At 39.0% G+C, this 25100-nt stretch overlaps 1 protein-coding gene across 5 annotated transcripts in view; it reads left to right on the forward strand.

The window, feature by feature from the left end:
* Positions 1 to 25100, forward strand: part of dacha (dachshund a) — a 375715-nt gene that overhangs the window by 251067 nt on the left and 99548 nt on the right. For 2 of the 5 annotated variants that reach the window (XM_059977292.1, XM_059977290.1), the window contains 2 exons: positions 10642 to 10814; positions 18027 to 18237. In XM_059977292.1, the coding sequence (XP_059833275.1) occupies positions 10642 to 10814; positions 18027 to 18237 (384 nt within the window). Of the gene's footprint in view, positions 1 to 6234; positions 6391 to 10641; positions 10815 to 18026; positions 18238 to 25100 lie in introns of all 5 variants that reach the window. The other 3 variants (XM_059977288.1, XM_059977289.1, XM_059977291.1) reach the window with 3 other exon arrangements.

A 25100-nucleotide genomic window follows, 5' to 3' on the forward strand; every position in this document is an offset into this window, starting at 1 on the left:
TGTATACACTGTCCTCACCATTGAGCTTTACCAACAACAATGGTGTCACTGGCAAATTTATTGATGATGTTTGAGCTGTGCTTAGCCACATAATGATATGTGCAGAGAGAATAGAGCAATGGGCTAAGCACACATCCTTGAGGTGTGCCTATGTTGATTTGCAGTTAATACAGAAGGGATGATGATATTGAACATCAGACTGTAATCAATAAGCCAGCAGGCAGATGTATGTTTTGATATTTTCTCGGTGCTCCAAAGCAGAGTGGGGTGCCAGTGAGATCGCTTTCGTTGTAGACGTGGCGCAGTGGTGAATTGTGTGAGTCCTTTTCTAGAGTGGAGTTAATTCTACCCATGACGAACATCCTGAAGCTCCTCATTATGGTAAATATGATTGCTATCAGTTGATCATCGTTGAGATAGCTCACCTTGCTCAAAAGGAATGCTACCTTTTTAAGGTAGGTGGGAACTTCAGACCACAGCTGTGCAAGGTCTGAATTTCTCACTGCCTCGGTAAAGCAGGGAGCACAATCAAGGATCCCACTCTGGACATTCTGTCTTATCCCTCTCCTATCAAGCAGAGGATTTGAAAGGCTGAAACACATTCCACCAGTCTCAAGGACAGCATCTATCCCATTATTATAAAATTATTGAATCGTACCCAGTGCAATGAGATGGACTCTTGACCTCACAATCTATCTTATTATGTTCTGGCATTATTAATATTATCATCCAGTTGTACTGCACATTCACTGTAGCTGTTACATTTTATTCTATATTCTGTTATTGTTTTACCTTGCTTTACTTCAGTACACTGTGTCCTGAATTGATCTGTATGATCAGTATGCCAGACAAGCTTTTTACTGTACCTCGATGCATGTAATAATAATAAGTCAATACTAATACCAGGTTGAAGATGTAATTGAACACAGCAACCAGTTAGTGAACACAGGTTTTCAGTAACCGGCTTGCTATACAGTAGGCTTAAAGCCTTGTGAGGTTTTTCCCTCATGAGGGATGTTCGGATGTTCTGACATCAACTTCCGAGACAGATCATGGAGTTGCTAGATGCTGTGGGGATTTGCACAGGTGTAGTGTTGTCCTTCTGGTTACACTCAGAACACTGTTATCCGGTATTCTGAATGTAACTCTTTACATCTTCAACAAAGTACAAAATAAATTTAGTATCAAAGTATATGCATCTCACCATATACTACCCTGCAATTCATTTTTTTTTTGCGGGCATGCTCATTAAATCCAAGAAGCATAGTAGAATCAGTGAAGGACCACACCTAACAGGTCAGACAAACAATCAATGTGCAAGACCCCAAACTCTGCAAATACTAAAGAAAAAGCAATAATAATCAATAAGCAATAAAATTTGAGAACATGAGTGAGTCCATAGTGATGGGGCAAGTGAAGCTGAGTGACTTTATCACCACTGGTTCAAGAACCTGATGGTCGAGTGGTAATATCTATTCCTGAACTGGTGGTGTGGCTCCTGAGGCTCTATACCTTCTTCCTGATGGCAGCAGCGAGTAAAGAGCATGGCCTGGGTGGTGGAGATGCTTGATAATGGAACTGCTTTCCCACGAGAACACTCTGTGTAGATGTCTAATCCAGGATGGTGTTGGTGAAACACAGTGAATTGCTGCGGGCTGCTTACAAAACTTCAACAGCCAGAAGTACTAATAACTTTGCAATTTATTGCAAGTCAGACATAGAATTGCCCAGTTTCATATCTATACTAAATGTTAACCTACGATGAAAGGTAATCTATTGTTTCTTTAAGGTCATGAGGTTATAATTAATACAGCCTGACGTTATCACTCTGCAAGCATCCAGTGAATTATGGATGTCAAGGTGACAGCACATTTGCCTCAGGTATTTACCAAAGCCATTAGTGTTGCTGTAGGCACTCTCTGCCTATTAAGAATGTTCCCTTATGTAATAGTCAGAACTCTACAGAGAAGAAATTTAATTCATATTATCATTGAAAATAATCAGTCTTCAAATCTGTAATGAAAAACACCACCTGCTTGTTTACCCACAGATCTCTCTCTGCATAATGAGCAATCTCATGCACATTGATTTTAAGATTTCTCTATTACCCATTTAATGTGTTCTCATTTTAAACATGATGCACCAGTACGTAATAAAAATATTAATTTCCAACATGACTACTGCACTGAGTATTACCGGTACATTGTGTTCAAACAACTGAATGGATATATTATTATAACACTTACATAATTGGAAGAAGATTGCAAAAGAGAAAAAAAGTTGGGTCATTTTAAACAATTTATATCACATGATAGAACACATTTCTTTGATCCAGTACATTTATAAGTCTAGACTATCATAAAAATGTGAATAATAGAAAAATCCTGATGAATATTAAATTAGGTTATTATTTATTACGGTGCCCACTATAGTTGTTATTGAAATAGTAATACCATTCACATAAATTTTGTTTTGTGATGACCAGATTTTGTTTGGAGGTATTTTCAAGTTTTACCATTGCCAGTATGATTTGCTAAAAACATATAATTTATATATGGGAAACACTTTGGAAAAGACGCACATTTTCCATTCTGGGAATTTTGCAGAATAGATAAAAAAGAAACCTTACTTTTGATAATACTAACCACTGAAGAAGAAACTCCATATCACAATATTTAAATTTATCTGATTTTTCATAATGTTGATACAAACAGTTCTTATTAGTGTTGCCTACTTAGCGTGCAAACGTACGTAATTAGAACGACGAGCATCCTGGTGTGTGTATGGCAATTTGCCAATACACCGGCACCACAAAACAATGCTATGTGTCAAACAAAGGTCACATCCTGTCTAAACGGATTGCCGTTATTTCAGAGAACATGCATTTCATGCGCTATTTAGAAAAAGTTGCCAAAAGCCATTCAAATATAATGATTTTCTAAAAAGGAAAATGTAATGATGGAGAGGATTGTAGATTTGGACAGGAGTTATGGATAACTGATATATCAGTGGTGCTGCCTACAATTATGTTGTATTGCTAGATTATCAGGTGCTGGGTAGGACTTGTTCCTATTTGTAATGCCAGAATAAGGTGGTGGGGGGGAGGGGAAGGAGGACAAGCTAGTCGGTGGTGGGTGGGGTGGGGAAGTGAAGTAAAAAAGCTGGGAAGGTATAGGTGCAAAACCAAAGATGAAGGAGTTGAAGGAATCTGGGAGGAGAGGAGTGTCGACCATGGGAAAAGGAATGGAGAAGGGAGGTGATAGGCAGGTGAGGAGGAGAGGTAAGAGGCCAGAGTAGGGAATTGAAGAGGAGGGAAGGGGAGGGGGGAATATTCCAGAAGCTTGAGAAATCGATGTCCATGCCATCACGTTGGAGGGTACCTAGTCGGAATATGAAATGTTGCTCCTCCAACCTGAGAGTGGTCTCATTGTGGCCATGGAATGACATGTCAGAATGTGAAGGGGATAGAAATTAAAATGGTTGGGGACCAGAAAGTTCTGCTTTTTGTGGATGGAGTGAAGGTATTCAACAAAATGGTTCCCCAGTTTATATCGCGTCTCTCCAAGGTAGAGGAGGCCACAACTGGAGCACCAGATACAGTGGATGACCCCAACAGATTTGCAGGTGAAGTGTTGTCTCACTAAAAGAACAGCTTGGAGGCCTAAATAGAGGTGAGGGAGGAGGTGAATGGGCAGGTGTAGCACTTTGTCCACATGCAGGGTAAGTGCTGGGAGGGACATATGTGGGGAGGGATGCATGGACGCAGGAGCAATCTCCGTGGAAAGTGGAGAGTTCAGGGGTGGGGAAGATTAAGATATGTTTGATGGTAGGAACCCTTGGAGGTCACGGAGAATGATATGTTGGATGCAGAGGCTCATGCAGTGGTAGGAGAGGAAAATAGAAACTCTATCCCTGTTAAGTCAGTGGAAAGATGGGGTGGATGTGGATGTCCAGGAAATGGACAAGATATGGGTGAGGGCATCATCATTGGTGGAGGAAGGGAAACCTTGTTTATTGAAGAAGAAGGTCACCTGTGATGTCCTGGAAAGAAAATCCTCATCCTGGGAACAGATGCATTGGAGACAAAGGAACTGAGAAAAGGGACTGGTATTTTTAAAGGAGACAGGATGGGAAGAGGTTTATTCAAGATAGCCGTGGGAATTGGTAGGTTTATATAAGATGTCGGTAGATGGTTTATCTCCAGAGATGGACACAGAGAGATCAAGAAAGGAAGAGAGGTGTTAGAAATAGACCAAGTGAAATTAAAGGCAAGGTACAAGTTGGAGGCAAAGTTGATGAAATTGTCAAGCTCAGCATGGGTGCATGAAGCAGCACCAATGCAATTGTCAATGTAGCACTGAAAGAGTTGGGGAAAATTACTAGGGAAGGCTTAGAACTTGGACTGAACCACATAACAATGGAAAGGCAGGCATGGCAGGATCCCATCTGGGTGTCCAAGGCTACACCTTGAGTTTGGAGAATGTGGAGTAGCTGAATGAGAAATTGTTTAGGGTGAGAACTAGTTCCACCAGACAGAGAAGGGGCACTGGTCGTGCCTGTTGTCAAGAAAGAAGCGGAGAGTTTTAAAACCTCCCTGATGGGGGATAGAATTGTATGAGTGTCCAGTTGCTTTACATGTGGGATATATTCCAGTTACAATTCTATGCTCCAAGTCTTCCCTGGTAATGCTCCCCAACTCACTCTGTGCTATGTTGACAACTGCATTGGGGCTGCTACATGAACCCACCCAATCTCGTCAATGGTATCAATTTTGCTTTGAACTTCCACCCTGCCCTTAAATTCACTTAGTCCATTTCTGGAACCTCCCACCACTTTCTTGATCTCTCTCAGTCTCAAGATGCAGAAAAACTGTCTACCAATATCTTTTATAAACCTACCGATTCCTACAGCTATCTTGACTATACCTCTTCCCACCCTATCCCCTATAAAAATGCCATTCCCTTTTCACAAATCCTTTGTCTCTACTTCATCTGTTCTCAGAATGAGGCTTTCCTTTCTAGGACATTGTCTTCCTTCTTCAAAGAATGGGGCTTCCCTTCCTTCCCCATTGATGCTGCTCTCACCCACATCTCCTCCATTTCCTAGACATCCATGCTCACCTCATCTTCCTGCCACCTTAATGGGGATAGACTTTCTTTTGTCCTCACCTACCACCCCATGAGCTTGTACATCCAACAAATCATTCTCTGCAACTTCCACCATCTGGGTAGCCTCCATCATAAAGGCATGAACATCGATTTCTGCAACTTCTGGTATTTTTTATTATGTCTGTCCCTTTCATCTTCAATTTCCCACTCTGGCCTCTTACCTCTTCTCCTCATCTGCTGATCACCTCCCCCTGGTGCAGTTCCTCGTTCCCTTTTCCCATGGACCACTCTCCTCCTCTCAGATTTCTTTTTCTCTGGCTCTTTGCTTTCTGCACCTATCACCTCCCAGCTTCTTACTTCACCCCCTCCTCTGCCCACCTTCCAGTCTGTCCTTCTTCTCCCTTCCCAACCTTCTTATCCTGGCATCTTCTCCCTTTCTTTCCAGTCATGACGAAGGATCTCGGCCTGAAATGTCGACTGTTCATTCATTTCCATAGATGCTGCCAGACCTGCTGAATTCCTCCAGCATTTTGTGTCTAAATCTCTGGATTTCCAGTTTCTCCTGGCTCTCTTGTGTTTAGTCTTTAACAAAACTCCACATTACATTGCAGAACCAACTCAAAATGTTCTTATTAATCTTCCAGCAGTTCCCAATTCAAAATCACATACAAGTTATTTGCAGATGACTAATGAAAGCACCTGCAAATTTGGAGTGAAATTGAAATTATATCTGATGATGAAATGTCATTTTAAGAAGCTTAACAATCCATTTGATATCAAAGTTTCAGCTTCTGAAAACAGATTGAAAAAGAGATAACTTCAGCTTTTAAGGCGCATGAGTAAACTAATTTAAAGTCTACTTGCTATCAGTGTCATGTTGCCTGTTTGCACAACAACATATTGGAGTCACTGCTGATAAAACACAACACTATAAACTGGAGGTGTTATGATAGCCCTCAGATAATTTATACCTTAAAAGTGTTACCTTACACTCTTTGTTTCATATCCACACATTGCTTCAACTGTACCCACGAACCCGTCGCTCTGTCTATCAAGAAAAGGAAGCATGTATTTTTCAGTTGTGTTTAATTACCTAATTTATGATCCATCTGTTCATGCACTTCAGGTGAATGTGAATCTTCGTGGGACAAAGCGAAACTCCAGTCACCCACTACCACAGGGTCACAGCATGTAGCCAACCATGCCACACTGTCTGCTCATCACAATCTTGCAGCCACATACCCGCTTAGCCCACTCCAGCAGAATCACCTTATAGCCAACAGTAAGCATAGTCTGCATGCAACTGTTTTTTTTTCTCTAGGCTTGCAAGGGCTTGCTAGTGTTTGCACGTGTGTGATGGTGTTGGATGACTATAACAAAGTTAGGAACTTAGTAAACTAACACATGTAATAAGGGAACTCCAGACTTCCAATGGTAAATGAACCATGTTGGAAAGTATGTAGACCTAAAAAAAAAATTCTGCAGCAACATTGTACCTTTATGAAATATACCCCAACCCCAAAGGTGGATTGGAGGGTAAAGGAGAAATTAAAAGAAATATTGCGGAACAGCATGGTTTTTCCTTCACATAGCAGCACATGTTGAATTGATTCTATACTAAGGGCATTTCAGTAAGATTATACTAGGCTCATATTATAAATAGAACCAGCAGAGAAATCATTCTTGTAGCGGCCTCTTTGCAAGAACCACAACCACTGATGATAAACCTTCACTTGCAGCAAAACTCCCAAGGTATTTCCTGATCTGCTGGGTTGGGAGGATTTACAGCCAGTTATGAACACAGGAATCCTCATTCATAGCAATTAGTGTAACACTCATGTGCCTCCTTGGGAACTTTATACAACTTATCATGTCATTAATAAAATCTGGTACATTAAAGTACTATTTCACGCCTATTTGTAAACATTCTGTTTTAGAGATATCCAAATAAAATTTAACATAATGATTTGTACTGAATATGATGCACACATATACACTTTCCTTCTATATGAAATATTACTGTGAGAAAATAAATTCAATCTAGCCTTGCTGACATTTGAAAACATAGCCTGAATTGTAGTGTTTCTCTTTTTGATCATGAATCATCAAATTGATATATAAATATCTGTATTTTACTTGAAAAGAATCTCTTTCATCATGCCATTATTGGAGTGCTTAAGAATTAGAGGCGATCAAGGAATAGTTTGGGAGAAAATTTTGAAAAGGAGAGAAGAAAGGATATCAGGTTGCAAAAGAAATGAGTAACAGCCTTCGAAAGTAATGGTAATAAAATTCCATATAGACTAAACTTAAAAAGAATGAAAATTTATGTCATCTGTCAGATCTTTATATATAACTAATGGTTGTGTTGTGGTTTAGGATTTCCTCAATATCGTCGTCTTATTAGCCATCAAACTGTAATGTTTTTGCATGAACAATTTGATATTTATTGCCAGAATTGAAGCTTTTCCAGTAATTATTCAGATCTACTGCAGCCAATCATACATGATTAAATAGTTACGACTTTACATTGATAATGAGTCAGTGCCTATTGTCTACTGTCTGTTCCCTGTCAACTACCTTAACAAATTCAGTTCAATTAGTACCTGGATCAGAACCCTTTAATCGTAACTGTTTTCCTCATTCATTAAGCTGGTCTGGTCCCATTAACAGTTAAAATGTAGAATTTTCCCTCCTTATCAGGGATTGGTAACATAATAAATCTCAAAGCAGCAGTAAGCTGGGTTTACCAGGTTCATGATGTATTTACAACAAATTTTGATTGACTGAGGTTGGTGATGCACAATGGCTGGGGCAGAGTGAGGCAATTTTAGACTATTCCAGGAATTGCATCAGATTAGGACCGTTTATATAAGCTCCTCTGAAAGTTTACACTCTCTTTTTCATATTGGTATCAGATCAGATAGGAGATTGGACATATTTTATGATGACTTGGAAAATAAACAATACATTATTACTTTGGTCCATACTCTGTTACTAAGAGTATCTTTAGCACGGGGAGGTTGAACTCCAGGTTGCATGGTAGTCCCAGATGTCAAAAGTGGAAGCATGGACACCAGGGGGGTGGGGTCGCTCAATCTGAAATGTTAAATATTTACTCCTCTCCCTAGATGCCACCCGATCTGCTGAGTTTCTCCAGTATTTTATGTGTGTTACTGTGAATGTTTCAAATGTCTCTGATGTTTATACATCAAAAAATTAATTAAAAAATCAGTATTAGAATATTAACCAAAATTAAGTTGCCTTCCTTATTTCAAAGTCCTAGAATTAATTATGAAAGTGCCTGACACTGCACCATCTAACTCCACACTGAATTCCCAACCCATAACAGTGGAGAATCTCTCAGCAGTTCAGGCATCCAGCTGTGAATCAGACTCAACATTCCAAATCTATCAGGTCCTCCAGCACTTGTGCATTTCAGTGCGCAAACACAGTTTGTGGACTTGAATTATTCAAATGGCTAATGGAACCATCTGTAGAATTGGATAGCAATATCTGGCCCAATCAATTTGCACATGAAAGGTTCATGTTATCGAGTGAGCATCTTTGAGTTCTGCATGTAAGATATTACAGAAAACTGTACAATATTATTTGAAGTGTTACGTTGCTTGCATTAAAAGTGTGCAAGGAAACAAAATTTATACTTCATATTTGCATAAACAAACATCTGTACTGTATTTTCCCCTCTAACAATAAAGTTTCAAGACAAAATCCTGGGGTAAATATGGATCTAGTCTCATATCTTCCGGATTCGCCTGTCAATGAAGGCAATCATCAGTGTAGCCTTCCCACAACTTTATGTGGAAAAGAGTGTTTGGAAATCAAAGCTTCAAATCTGGTGCAGCTCATGATCTGTAAGACAGTACTAATCTCTGCCCTCCTATAAGCTTCTGAGACCTGGCTACCATGAAATCCCCAGATCAGAGTATAGGAAGGAGATAGAGCCTAGGAATCTGGTGTCATGACAACAACCTCTCCCTCATTATCAGCAAAACAAAGGATCTGATCATTGACTTCAGGAAGAGGTAGTGTTCAAATTTATCTGTATCTCAACACATGTGACAATAATAAACCAATTTAGCAAATCCAGTAGCAGGATAAGTAAGCCAACACTCATCTCCAGTCCCAGGCCAAAATCCATAATGTGCTCTTTAATTATATTATCATTTTTTGTCCATGTTTCTGTGAAGCAGCAATGTGCCACTTTTATTTTTTTAAGGGACCTGCTTAAGTGCTGGTTGCCACTGTTTGTCTCTAGTGGAAAAATATATAACATGTGCCAGCATATGTATGAAAACGCTTTGGTGATATTTGAGTGTACTGGCAGAGAACCAAGTCTTGTCACAGTTTCATTTCCTACAAGAAGAATGCTCCCTTAGAGTTACTCATCTATATCATGAACTCTTGCAACATTGGGAGCTGCCTCAGTGTACTAGTAGTATTGGAAAATAAATTGCTCTCAGTTGTTGATCAAATAAAATTACATTTCAAGCTATGGAGTGTGTTTGGCACCCTTTCTATATCTCTCCAAGTGTGAAATGGTATTCATTTTATGGAGATCAAAGTGGTCTACTCTATCCACCAGATGTAATTTTGGACTTTAAATGGTGTGTGATGCACAAACAACCCATGGTTGTTTGTATTCTAACCCTTTAATGTTTATGTCTGGTACTTGAAGCCATCTCTTTAGGTGCCAGAGTTTCCTTTTATTTTGTACATGCTGAAAATTAAGAAGATGGCCATCATCCAATCTTCATTGGCAAGGTTCATTAACTGACATTATTAACCAACTGAGTCCATTTACAGAACAACCACAGGTAAACCCTTCTCATGTCTTTGAATCTGGCTGCCTGAACACAGTATGAACTTTACAGCAGCTGGGTTAGAAACATTTCTTCTGTGAGGAGAATTTTTTTTAAAATAGGGTCACTAATGGTAAACTTCTCTGCTAGATAAATCAGCCCCAGCATACAGGATCTATGATTCTTATCCTTTTATAAAATGTTTTCTGATGTTGTTTTGGTACATCAAATAGCAGCATCATCAGCAAGGTAATTGGTGCTGATGGCACTGAGGAGGAAAACCATATTGATGCATTTACTCACAAATTGACAGGTTCTTGTATAAAATCAGTCACCCATTATTGACTAAACACATAAAACTGGATATATCTCAAAATATATACTTGACATCATTGTAGGCAGTAGGTGTAAAGGACTAGTAGTGATCATACTGTGTATTATGGCATCATTAACAGTTGCACTCGGAATCTTCAGTTATTCAATACCAGTCAGAATCAAAATGATACTCGTCATCTAACCATCAAGAGTTCTACTCAAGACATCTAATTAAAATTTGTTATTGCATCCTTGCTGAATCCATTTCAATAAGTGTTAAAACAGAGATATGATAATGGAACACAGCAACAGATATATAACAAGTGAAACTGGTCATATTAAAACAGAAAAGAAAGACATTACAATTTCTTTTTCTGTTTCTTTTAATATCGAAGGGCTGGAGTTGCCATTCATGATGATGCCCCACCCCCTCATACCCGTCAGCCTACCTCCTGCATCGGTTACCATGGCAATGAGCCAGATGAGTCACCTCAGCACCATAGCTAACATGGCAGTGGCAGCCCAAATGCACAGTCCCTTATCCAGAGCAGGAGCTTCTGTTATCAAGGTAAGATTGAAAGCACTGCACTCTCCACCTAATAATGACTGGTAATCAACATTTCATTTTTCTTCCATGATCAATGCCAAAACTGTTGAATGTTTTATTTCCTAAAGGCTGTTTCTAATCCAGATGTGGCCTGACATTATTTGAGCTTAATAGGAATGAATACACAAGGTTAAAATAACAAAAAGAAAGCACCTTGTATTGATGGTTTTACAGCAGCTTGGTCTGTGATTTACAGTCTGTAAACTTGATTTTAAATCCAGATGTATTAACTAAAAATATAGCTACAAAAACAACTGCTGGACCTTCTTTAAAAGGAGTAGCCACCAAATGCAAATGATATTTTATGTCTGATAAATGAGCACAACTGTATTAAATGGTAAACAGTTAAATCTTTGAGATGGCAAGTTCTTGTTCTTTCCTCAATAATAGTAAAGGTGGAGACGGACATGATGAATAAAGAAAGACAGAAACTGGGGGATAAGCTTCAGAAGGCTGATAGGATTTAGTAATTATTTTACACCATTTTAAGAGCCCACCTTGCACATTAGATGCATTTGATCTAATTGAGAACAGACAGTAATACAGTTGTCTCTGTGATTTGACAGCAAGACTGCAGGAAATTGTAAGAAGTGGTATTGGTAAAGGTGTCCCTTCTAATCCAACATCACGTCCACCAACGTTCTAAGAAAAACTACAAAAATGCTGTCATGTAAATGCCTCAGGGCCATTCGTTAAGATCCTTACTATGGAACACCAAAAGTTTAAAGGTGGCTAACCACTGTGGTTACTTGTCATTTGGTCTAGCCAAGCAGTGTCGCTGCCAATGTTGCCGTATACAACAGTTAATTTTCGTGGCAAAAGATAGTCACTCCCTTTCCACAGGCAATAATGCAGTTGGCTGATTGTTCTCTTGCATTATGTGCTGTGATAGAATTGGTTCAAAAGAAAAAAAATACAGTCAGTCTTTCTTTAGAAAAATCGTTAGCATTTAATGGTTTCCACCATTTTTGACCGTATGTTTTCTTTCGATGGTGTTACCTGTGTTTGGGAGGACACATGGGTGACTCATTCTTGGGCCTCTCACCAACTTGGTATTTCCACCAGCGGGCATGAAGAAGCATCCAATTTTCCATCCATTTTATGCCAAATTTCATATTACCAAAAAAGCATATTCACTATATTATACAACATGCTAAGTGGGAGCCGAATAGCAACAGCTTTGTGAAGATATATCACCAGGAAGACTGTGTGCAAACAAAGTACAACAAATCAAACATAAGCATATGAATTTTACCTTTATGGTCCATTGTAATGCTGTAGAAATTTCCATTCCCTAAGTAAAGCTGATTAAAATAACAAGTGATGTGACAGCTGACATCTGCCAAATAATTGCCGGCAATAGCTTGAGAGCTCTCTGTTTTTAAAACTGGATATACTTATTTAGTTTAAATTCATCGAAAGTCTGACATGAAATCACACTATTCAATACATTTCTCTGTATTGAAAATACTTCCTGCAGAGACAGGGGATAAAGGTGCAAATCTTTGGAGATTAGCTTTGTTTAGAACCAAAAGGATAATCTTTACAAACCTGTCAGAACTGGTATCAGCTGCTTTGATGGTTGAAATTATAACATAAAAATAAAACCACAACCATCTGCACTCATATGATCTTTTTGTCCAAAATTGTAATTGGACAAGATTTGTCTTTAAGGTAAATCTGGAAAAATAAGTTCTACATTGTTAGGAGCCCTAAGGAAACAAAAAGAATTGTCTTTTTTTCAGTCAGACGATATTAAAGTCTTCCATTGGTTGGGTCGACCATGTATGTTGCATCACAGCTATCTACATGACACATAAGCCAGGGCAGTATGATTTGGAGAGCAAGCTGTGGCCCATGTAGCAGGCTCCCCATCTCCATACAGCTGATGAATCCACAGAGAAGGCTACAGTTTGGCACCAGCGGTGTCGCAGGAGTTGCCAGTCAGCATTGAACTCAACATAGGATTGTCTTAGGGACTCCAGCTTCAGATTTTTCCTTGGGGTTTACTCCCCAAGACTTCCCCATGAGTGGGTATAGCCGCAAAGCAGTGGAGATTTGAGTTCAGGGTTTTCCTTCTCCTAGATGAGCTGCCAACCATGGCTGATAAGCCCCATCTGCCGGAAGTGACTATTTTTAAGTAGCCAGTAACCTGCCTTTGGCCCTTCTTCTGTCTGTAGAACTGGTTCTGCTGGGCTAGGTAGCTAAGCCACAGGTAAAGACCAGGAGCTGGAGATGGTTGTCTCAGGCTATCTGGGATACATGCTATTAGGAGCATTTAATAGGTAGTAGAAGCTTATCTCTACTACCACCTCTGACTTTAACAACCTTGAGCCCCAGACAATCTATTGGACATCCCCAGACAATCTATCTTTATGTCTATCTAGTCTTCCTGCTGTTGGACAATTAAATTACATTTGATTTAGGGCCGAGCAAACTTCTCATAGTCCAATGAGATATTCTTCTCTCAACATCACAGAATTAAATAAATCAGCCTAATATCCTGGTTTTGCTTCGTAGGATGATGCTGACTTGGAATAGATGCTACAATAAATTTTTTAAAATAATTCATTGTGTGAAGTACTTAACAAGATTAGGACCCATTATATGAATGCAAATAATGCAGTACCAATATCTAAATACCATAAGCACTATAACTATGTACTTTAGTTGCTTATCCTTGCCAGAGAAAATAGATTGGAATAAATAGACTTGACAAATTTTCTCCCTGTGCAGACTGATAGTTTCAAGTGCTCACACATGTATGATTACTTTCATCGTTAAGCTCTCAGTGCTTGGTTTAATGTCATACCATTAGTCACTTGATTTATTTAGCAAATGATATAGTTACTTATCAGATTTAAAACAGGCTTCCACAGGATAGTGGTTACCTAATGAGGCGATATTTGTAAGGCTTGAGTAACAAAATGCATATTGACTCATTAGTTCACTGACTGATAATAGGTTTGTTTAGTTACATGCTTAAGCATAATTCCTAAACTAGTCATGCCTTAAAATAACAAGGCACTAAAATAGTTGCCTAGTCTGATATTTAAATGGTCTCCAGGGGCACTATGTTTCATTGCATGATACAAAGCCCCACTTTATTTATGTTTTAGGAATTGTATTTGTAAGTTAATTTCTACTTCTGTTTCTGTCAAATGTCTTCATTTTTGTTTTCTCCAAACAGAAGGCACTTCAATGAAATTTGGTTTTTATGATAATTTATCACCTGTTGTAGTAATTGATTGAAAATGTCTCAATGGTTGCCAACTGCACTGGGGAGTTTACAACAGGGTTCGATTTTTTCTCATCACTGGAATGGCTCGATCATTACACTAGGTACTCCAAACCACTTATGCTTTTCAAAAACTTTAAAACTGCCAACATAGCAACATTGTCCATTTTGAGACTTAATCACCCTCTGGCAAAAGCGCTGAATCAATGGGACAATATTATGCATGGATTTGTATCAGCTTGGCTTGATTAGCAGTGCTCATCATCAAGACAATTTGGATTTAAGCCTCGATGCAGATTTTGAGAATAAAATTTTGACCGACTCTCCAGTGTCACATCAGGGAAATATTCTGTTATAGGCCCTGTCTGCTTTTTCAGTGGCTCAGTTGGATGTTTTCAGTCACTGCTGAGAGTAAAACAGGGACGTGTCCCAGTAGACAAGCCAGTAACACGCTCTCAACTGTCACAAACATATTTAACTTGTCATCCGTTGGAGTGCATTTAGTGGATTTATTTGTGTGTAAGGAAAATTCTGCCAACTTTCTATCCATAAAAATCTGCTGTTAATGAAACTACTTTAATTGTGATCAATTCAATAGGACAGCCTTGTCAATGCAAGAGTTTTAAAACACAGGTTAGATGTTCACCTGGCTTTGGAGGCAACTGTAATACACACTAGACACAGTTTTTAACCAAGCAACTTTTGGAAGAGGGAAGTCATTAGATAAATTATAACAAAGCTGCAGCTAATACAGTTGGTTCAATAGGTAAATTTTATGTCAGAGAAATGTATACAATATACATCCTGAAATTATTTTTCTTTGCAAGCACCCACGAAAATAGAGGAGTGCCCCAAAGAATGACTGACATTTAAATGTTAGAACCCCAAAGCCCCCCACCCAGCTCCCCCCATGCACAAGCAGCAGCAAGGCAATGACCCCAACCCCCACCAGCAAAAAAGCATCAGTGCCCTCCACCGAGCACTCAAGTGTGCAGCAAAGCATCGGTAAAGACACAGACTTGCAGTACCCCAAAGACTATTTGTTCACCTGGTAATTTGACATACCGCAGGCTCTCTCTCCTTAATAAGAGAAAAAGAGGTGTCTCCATTTCATAGCAGGAGGGGAGACATAGCAAGCAACTTGCTGATTTAGGATGTTGGAAGTCTGTGAGCCACTTTTTCCGAGCTCAGGTCTCTGGACACACTGCCAGTAGCTAAGCCGCTGCTCCCGATGTTCCGTGTTCTCCCATGATGATGCATTCGGTGGAACCAGCCTTGAATCAGCCTGTCTCCAGAGACATGAAAATCCGACACCCTGAAGGAGCAGTAGTCTTCCAGGCCACATTCTTGGGATATGAAAAAGCAGCTGGTCATGAGGCTTTGAGAGCATGTCCCATTCCCACAAAGAACTGAAGTCAGTGTAGGTCAGGTTCTTCAAAAGGACCTTGAAAATGAAGAAAAGAGATTTCAAAGTTAGAAATACAGCTGTTTCCGAAGATGCAAGCAAAGGAGTCATCGTTTAGCGCCATTCGCTCTGGCCTCTGAAGTAATTAGATTGTATGGAGGAATCAAGGATAGAAATTCAAAAAGGCAAAAAGTTGGATTGTTGGCTTAGCTTAAGACACTCCACTGATTTAAAGATCATGTTATTTCTATAGTCTGCGGCCACTTTAAGGAAATGGATGTTGGTAGTTTTGACATTTATATTGCTGGAAGGTGGAACTCTATCAGAGATTAGCACCTGCTCACTGTCCAAATAGTTTATTAAAACAACCCCACTGACTAATGCAATTTATTTTATGCCCACTGAGGATATTTCTACCAAATACCTAGTCAGTTCAAGTCTGGTACATACAGGCCTTTTTCCTGTAAGGTTCAAAAGGGTCATTATAAAAACCTCACTCTGTTTATTGGCTGTGCACTGTCTGCTGCTGGAACTTCAGTCAATATCATGCAATCTGTTAGAATGAATACATGAATAGATGTAGAATGAATACAGGCTGAATTTAGATTTTTCAAAAATAATGGGATTTGTTTTCACTTTGTTATTTAGCCCAAAATTGATTTCTGACTCTTCTGACAATGTAACTATGAACAATGTAATCATTGCTCTTCTAGAAGACCTCAGCTGGATGTTTTAAAGAATTTCCTGGTGTGTTCAGGGGAATCATTTAAAACTGAACTAGAACATTCTCTCACTGAATGTACTTGCAGTGTTTGTTTTCTTCCCCCCTCTTACCTGTTAATCCTTGTCCAGCCAAAGGCTTTCCTTGGATCTGGGAAAGCCCTGCTGAAAACCTTCTTGCACTCCCTGAAAGCTCATGTAGGACAGGGACATGTGAATAGTCAATTTCTCGAAACAGCCTTTTCTGTGTATTTTTCTTCCTGGAATTTCTCTCTCTCATTTCTTCTCATCACCACCAATATCATGCAAAATGCACTTTTGCCCTCCATATAAGATCCCGAATTCTGGTATTGTTCCAAGATCTCAAAATGATCCTTACCTTCATGCATTTCCCTTCCTCCTACATTAATCATGCTTTTAGTTCACAGATTTTGGATCATTTACCTGCCCTTTTCATCTTTAGAACCTTTGTACCACTGTATACCAAAGGCCTTCTCTTCAACTCATAAAGTTAACAAATTGCCTTGTTTTATTTCCGTATTCATGTAGCTATTCTATATATTTTAAAGTTTAATGGGCTAAGTATTTTTACTTTACAATAACCTTTATGCGAGCTTTATCTATTGCACCATGGACTATATTTTGAAATGATTGATTTTTGTTTGGTAGAGAAATGGCTCAGAGGCTTGTTGTTCACCCATTCAGAACGCAGAAAATGATTCAGCCATTCAGTCTATAATAAAGTCACAGCAGACCCCAATTGTATGTCATCACTTCAATAGATCAATTATGTCTGGCTATCTTACAGAAGCAGCTTTGTGTTAATTTTTAGTTGCATTACAGTGCAATTTACTCAACAAAATATTTTCCTTTCAAGCAATGTTTATTTTTTTTAATTAAATAAGAGACTCAGAGGTTAATTTTGAGGGAAATAGAGGTCCAACAGCATTCAAAGCATCTGTATAATACAATTGATTTCTATATTTGTGTCAGCCTTCCCTCCCACCACTCCAAATCTGAGTCCACAATAATTCCTCTCAACTCTTCTTCAGTTATTTGAGTGGATGAAAATTGGATGCTTGAGAATACTTCATGGAGGAAAAAGGGTTTTTTTCGGTTCATTTTTGTAATGGTCTAATACAAAACGGGGTCATTGAAACTGCAGAGCTTTAACCTTTTGGGGGGGATCAGTCTACTGGACACACATTGATCTTCTCGGGGGGGGGGGAGGGGAATCCAACAGGATCTCTAAGTTCACAATTCCTGTTTTTTTTTTATATCACGATAAACTTTATTTTTACCAGCTTAAGTATTCCATTTGACCTTATACATGTGGTGTACAGTACGGCTGTGTAAGTACAGATTTAATCATGCTAGAAACCAGCTAGCACAGATCAGAAAATAAGGGAGGTAGAACTGGTGTACTGAATAAAACTGATTGCAGTTCTATGAACAAACATGCGTAACTCAAAAAAATTGAACCATTGTAATGTTAAGTTTTATTTTAAAGAATAAATTATTTTTATTGCCTATATTTCATAATATTGCATCTACATGGGAACTCCCCTTATTTTTGAGTTTGGTTTACAACAAATAAGATTTAAGTGTAAGCTGAAAACAGATTGATTTTCAGATATTAACAACTATCAATGTTAAAGTGGATTTTCGCTGTTATTGATTATATCCATATTGGTTCAGAAATTTATAGAAATGTAGAACTTTAATGTTTTCATCATAGATAGTAAGAAGATATTAAGTATTTACAAACCCAAATGAATAATGAAAATTAACCTTGTATTTCGGAATGTAGGGAATGCCACTACAAGCCAGTAAAGGTTACACTCATCTACTTGGACAACCTCTTGAATTTTTGTTCTGCCACCAGGAGCGGGTTCATAATAGCCCATCCCCAGAACCATCCCTTGAAGATAATCAACGGCCTGGGAGTCACCCGTCTTCACATCAGAGCAGCAGTGTATCTAGCTCGCCATCCCAACATGACATTGCCTCTGACAGGATATGTAAGCAAGTTTCTTTTGTTGTTAAACATTCAGAACTATTATACACTGCCCAGTAATTCCAGCTCTGACTTGATTCATTTAATTACCTCTGAGATTTGACCCCCCAATGTAAAATGCAGCCTAACTTAAATGGAATATTGCAGAGCTGCACAGATTTATTTTCCTCTCTATTCTTATATTGGTGTTGGCATATGCAATGCTATTAAATAGGATAGGAAACTTCATTTGTTAAATTCCAGAAATAACCTTGCCTGAGATAGTGTTGGTCACCTTGGATTTCCTATTTTGAGGCTGCAAGATTATTTTGTTCATTTAACATGTTTACACTGAATGCCATTGGCAGGTTGCCATGATTATCAATGGGTAGATGACTACAGAGAACTGGAATGAATAAAAGTGGTGTCAATGCTCCTAAGCTTATAATTAGCAATTTAATGTTGAGTGGATTTACAAAAAAAAGTCAACATTTTAAGAAGCTGAATATTTTCCAGACTCCACAAATCAATCAAAAACAATTATGCACCTACAAACTTCCATAGATTTCCCATGTCATTGAGACTGTAATTCAAATATTTGTAATTGTGACTCTTCTAATGACAGTATTTGGAAAGTGATGTATGTAAAGGTTTCTATGGAAACTACAAAGTAAGCACATTGTACCAATTTCATAACATTGAAAATCTATATTGATCTTGGCTATGGACACAGTTATCCTCTTTTTTTTCGGTTTCAACACTGACCCTGTCTAAAATCCTGTGCCCATAGGTCTAATGTGGTTTGCTTATGTAAATTTGTCACTATTACAAGCAATCTGGACCCTTAGGCTCTTAAAAAAAATGTCTGATTCACTGATTTTGTTTTGTCTCTCTCAGTAACTGCCATTTATGATGATCAGCATAATGAATTTAAACAAATTTTAATTTATTGGCAAATTCACTGTAACATGATTGAATTTATCAGTGTTTGTGCTAAATTTATATTAATGTTATCATTTAGTTTAATTCTAAAAGCTTCAGCTTCTTCAAAATACTGTGTTTTGGACAACATTTTTGTCTAGAGCTGTGATTGAGCCAGTTATTCTTTGTGCAGCCTCAGCCTCTATCATATTTAATGTTTCAGGACATGTTGCTATCGCATAGTCAACTAATTTGATAGCTCATTTCTTTAGCTTCCTGTTGCATACGTTCTAAATATAATTTTGAAAAATAAGTGCAAGAAGGTCACATTAAGTTATTTTATAAATGTGTATGATATTGGTATGGGCGGAAGTAGTGGGGAAATGAATCACCATGACATAACTGAACATACATTGTTACTTTAGCTTGATATTTTTTGATACTTTTCAAAGGGTCTACTTAGCTGTGGATAGATACAGCAGACAGGAGGTGTAAAGGGAAAACTGAAAAAATGGGTTAAAGGAGAGTGAAAATAGTAGCTAGTTTGTTAGAAAAGTAGAGGGGCAAAACAGCATTCTTAATATTCGTAATTTAATGTTAGTTCAAAATAAAACCAAGATGATCTCCAAATAGAAATTGAAGGAGAATAAGAAGGAAATAACCTGAGGACCTAGAGCCTTAAGTTTTCTCACTAACTGCTTTGGGCAGCAGAACATATGAAAGAAAATAGAGATTTTCTTTCAATTGGATTGAGAAATATCAATGGGCTGGACAGGTAGTTCAGGTGGGAAGTGGTAACAATAGCAAACAGGAATAAAAAGTAGAGAGCCAAGGAGTGAGATCATGATGGGGAAGATTAAAGAAACACATTGTGCAATAATCCCACAATTTGTAGCCTTTGAAGGCCTTGTCTTAATAATAGACTGTTACCTTTGAATCACAAGGATGTAACTTTAAACTGTTTTCTGCAAACTGAAGCACATGTACTATAATTCTACTAGACAGGGATGTGGAGGAATTTAAGGTGGGGGGATATATGGGAGACAGGGTTTAAGGGTCGGCACAACATTGTGGGCCGAAGGGCCTGTACTGTGCTGTACTATTCTAAGTTCTGTGTTCTATAATTGCACCAAGCTCTGTGGCATTCAAGTCTGGTGATCCAAGGCTATACAAAAAGGCCAGGTACAACTTATGGAGGGCTATCTCAAGCACAATAGGACAATTGCAATCGAGGGTAGAGGTGGAATTGGATGCAGGGTTTGCAGGCCATTACTTCCTATAAAGTAAAATCTAACATCATGAATGGCAGAGATGCTTCACTCCCAGACGAGCTCAATGCCTTTCATGCACACTTTGAAAGGGAGAATAAAGCGAAAGCTGTGAGGATCCCCACAGCACCTGGTGACCCTGTGATCCCTGTCTCGGAGGCTGATAGCAGATTGTCTTTCAAGATGGAGAACACTTGCATGGCGACAATCTCTGATTAGGCACCTGGTAGGGTTCTGAAAACTTGCATCAACCAACTGGCAGGTGTGTTCAAAGACATTTTCAATCTCTCATTTTTACAGTCAGAAGTTCCCACCTGCTTCAAAAGGGCAACAGTCATATCAGTGCCCAAGAAGAGTTGGGTGAGCTGCCTCAACAACTATCATCCAATAACACATTTACAGCAATGAAGTGCTTTGAGCAGTTGGTGATGGCTAAAATCAACTCCTTCCTCAGCAAGGGCTTGGACTTACTGCAATTCGTCTATCAGCACAATAGGTCTACAGCAGGTGCAATCTTACTGACTCTTCATGTGGCCTTAGGTCACCTGGACAATACTAACACTACGATCAGGCTGCTGTTTATCAGCCACAGCTCAGCATTTAACACAAACGCTCCTATGGGTCTGATCAAAAAGCTCCAAAACCTGGGTATCTATATCTTCCTCTGCAACTAGATCCTCAACTTCCTCACTGGGAGACCATAGTCTGTGTGGATCAGAAATAGCGTTTGCACTTCATTGTTAATCAACACTGGCACACCTCAGGTGTCTGTATAGCTCACTGCTCTACTCTCTCTATATCCACGACTGTGTGGCTAGGCACAGCTCAAATGCCATCTATAAATTAGTTGATGACACAACCATTGCTGGCAGAATTTCAGATGATTTCGAGAAGGTGTACAGGAATGAGAAATCTCAGCCAGTGGGTGCAACAACAACCTTGCACTCAGCATCAGAGAGACCAAAGAACTGATTGTAGATTTCAGAAAGGGTAAGATGAGGGAACACAGACTAGTCCTCATATCGGGACCAGAGTGGAAAGGGTGGGCAATTTCAAGTTCCTGGGTGTCAACATCTCTGAAGATCAATCCTAGGCTCAACTGTTATAAAGAAGACATGATAGTGGCTATATTTCATTAGGACTTTGAGGAGACCTGGTATGTCACCAAAGACACTCACAAACTTCTACAGATGTACCATGGAGAGCACTCTGACGGGCTGCATCACCATCTGGTATGGGGGGAGGGGCACTGCACAGGATTGAAATAAACTGCAGGAAGTTTTAAACTCTGTCAGCTCCTCATGGGCACTAGCCTTCCTAGCATTCAGGACAAATCTTAAAGGAGCGATGCATCAGAAAGGTGGTACCCATCATTAAATGTCCCCATCACCCTGAAAGTGCTCTCTTCTCAATGCTATCATCAGAGAGGAGGTCCAGGAACCTGAAGGCACACACTCAATGACTCAGGAACAGCCTCTTCCCTTCTGCCATCAGACTCCTGAATGAGCACTGAACGCATGAAAAATACCTCACTCCTTTTCTCCCCTTGTTTTCCACTGCATATTTAATTGATTTGAAGAAGATTTGTATAGAAATGTTCCTAAAATTAATTTCCTTCTGTTTTTTCCACCAATGATTTCCAGTTGGAACAACAGAATACAACAGGGTTTTATTAAGAAAGCAACCTATTGTATTATTTAGACACTTGGCTTTTATTCAATCACGAATAGTTTCAAAGTTTAAAGTAAATTTATTATCAAACTACATATATGTCACCATATACAACCCTGAGATTAATTTATTTTCTTGTGGCCATACTCAGTAAATCCATAATAGAATAAAAACCACAATAGAATCAATGAAAGACCACACCAAATTGAGCATTCAGACAGTGTGCAAAAGACAACAAACTGTGCAAATATGATAGAGAGAAATAATAATAATAATAAATAAATAAGCAATAAATATCAAGAACGTGAGGAGAAGAGTCCTTGAAAATGAGTCTGTTGATTGTGGGGCAAGCGAAGTTAGCAACACACACAAGATGCTGGTGGAACACAGCAGGCCAGGCAGCATCTGTAGGAAGAAGTACAGTCGATGTTTCGGGTTGAGACCCTTCGTCAGGACCTAACGAAGGAACTCGGCCTGAAATGTCGACTGTACTTCTTCTTATAGAAGTACACCAAATTTTGTGTGTGTTGCTTGAATTTCCAGCATCTGTAGATTTCCTCGTGTTTGAGTGAAGCTATCTCCTTTGGTTCAAGAACCTGACAGTTGAGGGGTAATAACTGCTCCTGAACCTGGTGGCGTGAGTGCTGAGGCTCCTGTACCTTCTTCCCGGTGGCAGCAGCGAGAAGAGAAAATGAACTGGGTGAAGGAGGTCCCTGATGATGGATGCTGCATTCCTGAGATAACGCTTCATATAGCTGTGCTCAATGGTAGGGAGGGCTTTACTTGTGATGTATTGGACCACATCTACTACTCTCTGTAAGATTAGTTTTCAGGGGAATTGGTGTTTCCATATCAGGTAGTGACGCACTCTGTCTGTAGAAGTCTATCAAAGTTTTAGATGTCATGCCGAATCTTCACAAACTCCTAAGGAAGTAGAGGCACTGCTTAAGAGGCTGTTGTTAGGGCACTGCTCAGCCGGGTTTTCAATCTCCCTCTAAATGCTGATTTGTCACCTCCTTTGTATCAGCCTTTGACAGCGGTGTTGCAGGCAAACTTGAATGTGGCATTGGAGCTGTGCGTAGCCACACAGTCATAAGTGTAAAGCAACTAGAGTAGAGGTTGAGCACACAGCCTTATGGTGCATCTTTGCTGAGGAAGGTCCTGGAGGGGATGATATTGTCAATCCAAATTGACTGGGGTCTGCAAGTGAGGAAATTGAGGATCCGAATTGCACATAGAGGTATTGAAGCCAGGATCTTGAAACTTATTGATTAGTTTTGAGAGGATGATAATGTTGAATGCTGAGCTGTAATCAATAAAGAGCATCCTGATGTATGCATCTTTGTTGTCTAGATGTTCTAGAGTTGAGTGAGGAGCCAGTGAAGTGGCATCTGCTGTGGACTTGTACAATTTGGAATGGATCCAAGTCTCTTCTCAGGCGGGAGTTGATATGTTTCATCACCAGCCTCTCAAAGCACTTCATCACTGTGGATGTAAGTGTCACAAGATGATAGTTATTGAGGCAGATTACCACGTGCTTCATACGCACTGGTATATTTGAAGCCCACTTGAGCCAGCTGGGTACCTCTGAAGGCTGAAGCAAGAGGTTTAAGATCTCAGTGAACACTCCAGCCAGTTGATCAGCACAGGGTTTTAGTACTTGGCCAGGTACCCCATCTGGGACAGATGCTCCTTGTGTGTTCACCTTCCTGGAGTCTGTTTGCGCACCAGCCTCAGAGACTGAAGTCTCAGGATCACCTGTGGCTGTGGGAGTTTGTGATAGTTCCTCCATGTTTTGATGCTCGAAGTGAGCATAGAAGGCTTTGAACTCATTGGGAAGTGAAGCCCTGTTTTTGCTTGATTTAACTTTACAAGAGGTGATGTAGCATTTAAGCCTGACCACGACTGCGAAGCATTCTTCATTTGGAATTGCCATTTCATCTGTTGAATAGCTTTCCAGAAGTCATGCCTGGACCTCCTGTAACTTTCTTGATTGCTAGACTTGAATGCCTCTGATCTATTTCTCATAGTTCACCCAGGTGTATGGGTCAGATACACACTAAATGCTTTAGCCTGATTGGTCTGGGAACTGGGACAATCAAAAGGCTTAAGCTTCTCAGAGGGACACAGGGCTGCAACAGTTATTACAAAATATCATAGGTGATATACAATGCTTATGTATATAGCATAAAACTCCATAAATTTCTGAAATTTGTTTCTTTTATAAATGTAGTTTTTAATAATACAAGATTTTGTTTCTTGTCCGTATCCAATTCATTTGTTTACACATTGATTGTACTTGTTCACTGAGCATTCTCCTTTGATTAATCAGTCCTTTCTTTAGTTTATTGTGAGTTTTTTTTGTTCCATTTAAACAAAATTTGAGCTAATTACTGAAAAATTTACAATTCCAGTTCATGAGATATCACTTCCTAAGCGCAAAAACTAGTAATGGCCCACTCAAGTTTGCCATTTGCAGAAAAAAAGTCATCTCATATTCACGTACAATTTGCGGGTACCTGGAATCTTCAATGCTTGGTCAGTAAATGGGCAGGATAGGGGAGAAGAACTGCTCATTAGAAACCCTGTTGTATTTGCATTTCCATTGATTTCGGTGGGGAAAATAGTATAATATTTCATATTGCCGTTGTCTAAGAACTATTTTCAATACTATTATTATTATTACATCACATTAACTAAATGCAAAATAGGGCATTTTAAGCCTGTAAGTGGAGTTCATTTAGTGACTGTACAAAAATAATTAGAATTTATTTCAGAATAAATGACAAAATATTAATTTTCTATTTAGAACATTTGGCAACTATACCTTTGTTATCCTAAGAGTTTAATAACTTAAAACAAACATTTTATGCAATTAATTTTAAAAGTAAATATTTTCTCAAGAAATTGCATCGTTATTGTGATTTCATTTTCAACAGCACTTTTTGTTCCAAAGTGGACTATTTAAAGGCTTAATCAACAGGAGGAAATGATATCTAGAACAGCTCATCCAGAAAGGTGGCATTGC

This window comes from Hypanus sabinus, chromosome 8 (assembly GCF_030144855.1).
Source record: "Hypanus sabinus isolate sHypSab1 chromosome 8, sHypSab1.hap1, whole genome shotgun sequence".
Classification (NCBI taxonomy): Eukaryota; Metazoa; Chordata; class Chondrichthyes; order Myliobatiformes; family Dasyatidae; genus Hypanus; species Hypanus sabinus.